At 37.4% G+C, this 6,999-nt stretch overlaps 1 protein-coding gene across 2 annotated transcripts in view; it reads right to left on the reverse strand.

The window, feature by feature from the left end:
- Window positions 1-1,869: 1,869 nt before the first annotated feature.
- Window positions 1,870-6,999, reverse strand: part of Vps16A (vacuolar protein sorting 16) — a 156,473-nt gene continuing 151,343 nt past the window's right edge. For both annotated transcript variants that reach the window (XM_089101677.1, XM_089101676.1), the window contains one exon: window positions 1,870-2,077. In XM_089101677.1, coding sequence (XP_088957803.1) covers window positions 1,936-2,077 — 142 coding nt within the window. In that variant the 3' untranslated portion in view covers window positions 1,870-1,935. The remainder of the gene's footprint in view (window positions 2,078-6,999) is intronic.

The raw sequence follows: 6,999 nt of genomic DNA on the forward strand, positions 1-6,999 counted from the left end.
TTTTTGAAGTTTATACGACAACGCGTTCTATAAAAACCTTATATACCCTCTGGGGATAGCTTACAACCCTTGCCCTGAGGGCTGTGGGGGAGTTCCCTCCTCAAAAACATAATTTCTATCTGCAAATCAACTACGCTGAACAAAATGGCTATCTAAAAAGTTTGATTGGATGTGTTTGGGGAAAATGTGGGCATGAGAGGGGGATTAGTTTCCCTCAAATCACATTTGACTATTAAAAGGGGCACTAGCCCATTCAATTTACAATAGAATGAGTCGTTTTTCAAGTTTTTACGACAAAGATTTCAATAAAAACCTTATTTGCCCCCAGGGCAAAACTTATAACCCAACTGAAGACTATGGGGGGAGTGTTCTGCTCAAAGATATAATTTCCTGAACTTTAAACTGCGTGGAACAAAATGGCTATCTAAAAATTTTGATTGGATATGTTGGGGGAAATGGTGGGCGTGGAAGCGGTGTTAGTTGCCTTCCAATCACTTTCGACTTTTAAAAATGGCACTAGCCATTTCAATTTACAATTGAATGAGCCTTTTTTGAAGTTTCTACGGCAACGCGTTCTATAAACACCTTATATGCCCCCAGGGCATAACTTGCAACCCTTGCCCTGAGGGTTGTGGGGGAGTGTCCTCCTCAAAGACCTAATTTCCAGAACTAAAAACTACGTTGAACAAAATGGATATCTGAAAATTTTGATTGGATGTGTTTGGGGTTTGATGGGCGTGGGGGGGGCACTAAGAAAAGGGCGCTAGCCCTTTGAATTTCCAATTGAATGAGCCTTTTTTGAAGTTTCTACGACAACGCCTTCTATAAAAACCTTATTACCCCCAGGGCATAACTTACAACCCTTGCCCTGAAGGCTGTGGGGGAGTATCCTTTTCAAAAACATAATTTATATGTAGAAATCAACTACGCTGAACAAAATGGCTATCTAAAAATTTTCATTGGATGTGTTTCGAGAAATGGTGGGCGTAGAAGGGGTGTTAGTTGCCTTCCAATCACTTTCGACTATTAAAAAGGGCATAACCCCCTCCAATTTCCAATTGAATGAGCCCTTTTTGAAGTTTCTACGACAACTTCTCCGATACGAAGTGCCCTGCTCTAAAAGGAAAAAAATAATAAATAATACAAAGTGCCAACATCGTTCTTATATGCCCTCAGGACATAACTTAAAACCCTTGCTCCGAGGGGCTAGTTGCCTTCCAATCACTTTCGACTATTAAAAAGGGCACTAGCCACTCCAATTTCCAACCGAATGAGTCCTTTTCGAAGTTTCTACGACAACTTCGATACGATTATCATAGGCAGCGCTATCGCGCTGCCTATGATAAATCTTGTATTTCATGCATTATAAAAATTAGTTATTGATTGTACCAAATGTGGTCTATGCTTATGCGATTTGTCTTACTGAACATCTTAATGTTTACTGAATTCCCATTTCTTATTACATTGTGCCATCTCTCTTTTTGACCTGATTATTAAAAAAAAAAAACAAAAAAAAAAACGAGACATCAATAGCTGAGAAAAAGAGTACTGTGATGACGCATGAAAAAAATACGAAAAGATGACGCATTATCTTCCAAAACTGCCTTTGATGGGATTATCGACAGGCTACTCAGATCTCCCAACAAGGCTCCGCCAAAACGCTGCTTTCCTTTGTTATTTCTACATACCTCTTACCTGCTCAATCTGAAAATCCCAGCCTTGCCACAAATTTCTCACTTGGCACTCTCAACCAAAACAAATATTTGCAAATATGGTTACATTTAGAAATATGAAAGAATTTATCCGTACACAGACAAGTATATTGTACAGTCTATATTATTCATTATATATTTTCGTTCACAAGACAAGCATATTTTCAAACTTTATTTTATAAAAAAAAATCGAACACAGAAAGACTCACAAAAAAAAAAAAAATCAACGGCGAGAATCAAGTTGACTTTTCAACAAATTGATTTTATCCACCAAATTCCTATTGGAAGCAACCCGAGCTTGAATGTGTAATAAAGTTTCACCATCTTTTCGGTCAAAAGCAAGCTGTATCGCATCTTCGTATAACCTAGAATTAAAATATAATGAATACGAGAAAGGTAATCTGTTTTGATTTTTTTTTTCAGATAAAGGTAAAGACCCGCATTAAAACTTTTAACTAAGACGAATTATCGCATATATGAGGTGGTATACATTATATAGCATATTCCACCTTCCTCAAACATCAAATCTTTAGACTAAGAATTGACGGATGTTTTCTTGAAAGCATTTCAGAATGCAAAGAAACACCCAAATTTTCGGCTGTTATTTGGTTTGGTGTAAATTGAATTTATTTACTGATTGTCTTTCAAAATAACTACGATTTTATTGTTTTAAAGCAAATACAACAAAACCAGTCCTATCATCTCGAACCATTTCGATAAAGATTCAAAACTTTTTATCGCAAAGGTCTTGTGTTAGAGCATTCGTTCTTGAAAAATTGAAATAATTAGAGAAGGATAATCTCATGAGACGATTCGATCAAGATTTACAAAATTTGATGGAGCACTTTTCATAATGATTACTCCCTTTTCGGAATGAGGAGCACATGATGATTACTCCCTGTACGGAGTACATAAGGAGTAGTCACTTTTCAGAATGTTTTCTCCCTCTCTAACATAATGCGAATGTTTTTATGATAATGACTTTTGATAAGGAATGTTATTTTATATATTTAGAATTAGAGTAAAAGTTTGATTCTTCCAGTGTATGTCTGTTCACTAACACTTTTGCAACAAAAAGTTTTCAGAGATCTTCAAAGAAAAGTGAAGAGCGATACTAAAACAAGCGAAAATAATAAAACCATGTAACAGAAACTATTACAAATAGTCAAGTCAAACTTAAAAATAACATACACCCCTAAAGGCGAATAAATGAAATAAATGACACAAAAATAATAAATGGAATAAATTGACATGAAAAAAGTATAAATGAAACAAATCAAACGGATAAATAAAAAAATCAAACAAATCAAGATATTCCGGGTTATTATCAAAGGCAGCGCGCTAGCGCTGCCTAAGTAAAGAACGATGTGGGCACAATGTGTTTTTTTTTCTCCATAATCGGGCACTTCGTATCGAAAGAGTTGTCGTAGAAAGTTCGAAAAGGGCTCATTCGATTGCAAATTGGAGTGGCTAGTGCCCTTTTTAATTGTCGAAAGTGATTGGAGGGCAGCTAGCCCCCCCCCCACGCCCATCGTTCTCCCAAACACATCCAATCGAAAATTTGAGATAGCCATTTTTTTAATCATAGCTGATTTCCAAATAGATAATATCTTTATGAGAGAGACAATCCCTGCCAACCCTCGGAGAAATGGGTGTAATCTATACCCTGGGGGCATAAAAGGTTTTTATAGAAGGCTTTTTCGCAGAGGATTAAAAACAGGCTCACTTGATAGGAAATTCGAAGGGCTACTGCTGATTTCAGTAGTCGAAAGTGATTGGAGGGCAACTAGCCCCCCGCACGCCCATCATTCCCCCAAACAAATCCAATAAAAATTTTGAGATACCCATTTTGTTCAGCGTAGTTGATTTCCAGATAGAAAATTTGTTATTGAGGAGGACACTCCCCCGCAGCCTTAATGGCAAGGGTTTTAAGTTTTACCCTGGGGGTATCTAATGTTTTTATAGAATGAATTGTAGTTGAAAACACAAAAAAGTCACAATCGAAGTGTAATTCGATTGGCTTGCGCCCCTTTATAAAGTTAAATGGTATTCAGGGGTCACTAGCCCCCCTACGCCCATCATTCTCCCAAACCCATAACATTCCAGGGGTGAGACCACCGTTTCGTTTTAAATCGTTATTTTCCAGATAGAAAATATGTTTTTGAGGAGGACACTCCCCCACAACCCTCAGGTCAAGGGCTTTAAGTTATGCCCTGGGGGCATGTAAGGTTTTTATAGAAGGCGTTGTCATAGAAACTTCAAAAAATGCTCATTCGATTGGAAATTCAAAGAGCTAGTGCCCTTTTTAATAGTCAAAAGTGATTGGAGGGCAACTAGCCCCCCCCCCACGCACATCATTTCCCCAGACACGTCTAATTAAAACTTTGAGATAGCCATTTTGTTCAGCGTAGTTGATTTTCAGATAGAAATTATGTTTTTGAGGAGGAAAGTCTCCCATACCCCTCAGGGCAAGGGTTTTAAGTTATGCCCTGGGGGCATATAAGGTTTTTAAAGAAGGCGTTGTCGTAGAAACTTCGTTGGAAATTCAAAGGGCTAGTACCCTTTTTAATAGTAGAAAGTGATTGGAGGGTAACTAACCCCCCTCTCACGCCCACCATCTCTCCAAACACATCCACTCGAAACTGTTAGCTAGCTAAGTTGTTACATGAGTTATAAAGTTCTGGAAATTTAGTCTCTCAGTTTGACACCCCCCTCCCCCCAGTACAAACACGACGTATGGTTCTTTATCCCGTGGAGGCCTCTAATATTTTATTGAAGGAGTCGTCAGATACGTATTAACTGAACTAATTTTACTGACAATTTAAAGAGGTAGTCCCATGTTTAATAGGTTAAAGGGATTGGAGAGTGACTACCACCCCTCTCACACCCACAATTTCCCCAAACACATCCAATCAAAATTTTGAGATAGCCATTTAGTTAAACGCAGTTGAAAGTTCTGGAAATTTTGTCTTAGATGATGACAACCACCCCAACAGACCTTAAGGTAAGGGTTGTAATTTATGCCCTGGGGGCATATAAGGTGTTTATAGAAAGCGTTGTCGTTTCCAAAAGGGCTCATTCGATTGGAAATCGAAATGCTTAGTGCCATTTTTAATAGTCGAAAGTGACTGGAAGGCTTGACATTTTCAAGGAGGCACACTTGTGCCTCTTTAAAGAGGTAACCCACCACAATGTTAAGCGATTTCCGGTCCTAGCGGTTGCAGAGAGACGGCGGTGATCGCAGTTTGCAGCCAAAGCTCAAACTAAGAAACATGCAAAATTTCACCCCCCTCCGACTTTATCTTCATGGGGGAAAGTGGGCCGGAACTTTCGACCCTCCCACCACAGTCCCCCTTTATCGCTTTTTAAACGGGCCAAAATGTAGAGGATGTGTTTTCCTAGGAAATGGAACCTTACCTTCAAACTTTCAGCTCTATCCAATTACTCCTTCCCTGTTTTCCAAAAACCAAATATAGCCACTTAATGTTCATCATTTTTTTTTATCTGACACGCCTACAGGCCACAGTTGGCAACGGGTCCGGGTGAATGAGGACTCATTCGAAGCGGAATTCGACCTGTTAGGGCCTTTTGATATTTTCAGACCGAAAAAATTATCCCCCGAATTTACACTTACGAAAAACCTCGTTTTCCCATAAGAGCCCTTGTTAATTTTTGAAATTCCTAAAAGCATAGTATTTCATTATTAAATTAGATCAAAATAGTCCTCTTAACCTGACAAGACCGACTGCAAGCTTCCAAAAATTCTAGTTCTTTCCCATAAGTTATTTTTGTCGAAAAACGAAAATCTTGCTTTGTATTTGCTTGCGTCGAAAATAGATTGCAGAGACTAAAAATAATCTAACAAGAGTCTCTGATGGTACAGTGGTCACTATTCCTGTCTGTCATGCGGAAGACCCGGGTTCGATTTCCCGTCAGAGTAAATTTTTTATATATTGAATTATATGAGACAAGTTTGTAGTTATAACTGTAACAGACTGAGTTGTCATTGCCAAATTCTTTGAAGATTTAAAAAAAATGGCATTGAAACAGTTTCATTCGTGTTGGTACGACCAACTGATTGCAGGCTACAGGACTTAAAAAATCTTAACAAAAGAGGCTGCAGAAGCGGGGGGTGTGGGGGCGGCCCCCCCCCCAATTGCAACCCCTAATCCCTCTGCATTTTAAGGTCTGAACGTTTGACTCAGCCTCTTTAACTCTTTAGAAAACGTAGTTTTTTTTTCAAATAATTATAGTAAAGATCGATGTGGGTATAATGTATCATATTTTGTTATTGTTGTTGTTTAGACCAGGGCACGTCGTATCAAAGGAGATGTCGTGGGAAATTTGAAAAGGGCTTATTCAATTGAAAATAGAAAGGGCTGATGCCCTTTTTAATGGTCGAAAGTGATTGGAGGGAAACTAATCCCCCTTCCACTCCCACCCTCCCACACCCACCCTACGAATTGCTCATTGTGGTTGGAAATTAAATGCTGCATTAAGAATTTGTCAAAATACCATGTGTTAATGTTTATTCCCAGTAAGACATCTCAAGAGCGTTCTAGGAACTATAGAAGATATTGTGTTAAAACCTTTGAGGTTACTTCTGCTCTTAAAACTTAACCAAATGAAAATAGCGTAAGTGTACCAAAGCTATCAAAGTAAGTAAATAATTTTTTTTGCGAATGGTATCAAGTTTTCTACTTCAGGTCAACTAGAGGAGGTATGAAACTAAATTAAACACTACTATTTGTGTCCAGATTTTTAAAAGGGTGTATGTTGTTAAAAATTGCTGAAATTTTTTCTCCAGCGTACAAATAGCAGGCCAAACTATAAAGTCTTAAAAAACGAAAAGATTTAAAGTATTATTTTCTTTTTTCCTGAAAAGACTATGTCAATATAAAACGAATAGAAATTAATTAAAAAAAACTTTTTCCCAAAATAAGTTTTTCAAAGAAAAGTAAAGAACTCAATTTAACAAAAAATGAGCAAAAATAAAATCAAATAATCTACCAAGCGTGAAACTACCACAAATCAGCATCGATAAATAAATGAAACCCAAAACAAACAGAAATTACAATAATTAATCAAGTCAAACTCAAAACGAGCAGAAATTAACATAAGTTGGGCGCAGAACCATAAGCATTGTCAGTTTAATATACATATACTGAAATTTAGTAACTAAAATGTTAATATTATTTGATTTATTAAAGTTATAAAAGTAAAAACATTTATATTTTTTCAGTAAAGCGCAAATTTTGTTCTGGGCCTGGGAAGGCATAGGGGTTTT

This window comes from Artemia sp. Qi Xiang Cuo, chromosome 15 (genome assembly GCF_049724085.1).
Source record: "Artemia sp. Qi Xiang Cuo chromosome 15, ASM4972408v1, whole genome shotgun sequence".
Taxonomy (NCBI): domain Eukaryota; kingdom Metazoa; phylum Arthropoda; class Branchiopoda; order Anostraca; family Artemiidae; genus Artemia; species Artemia sp. Qi Xiang Cuo.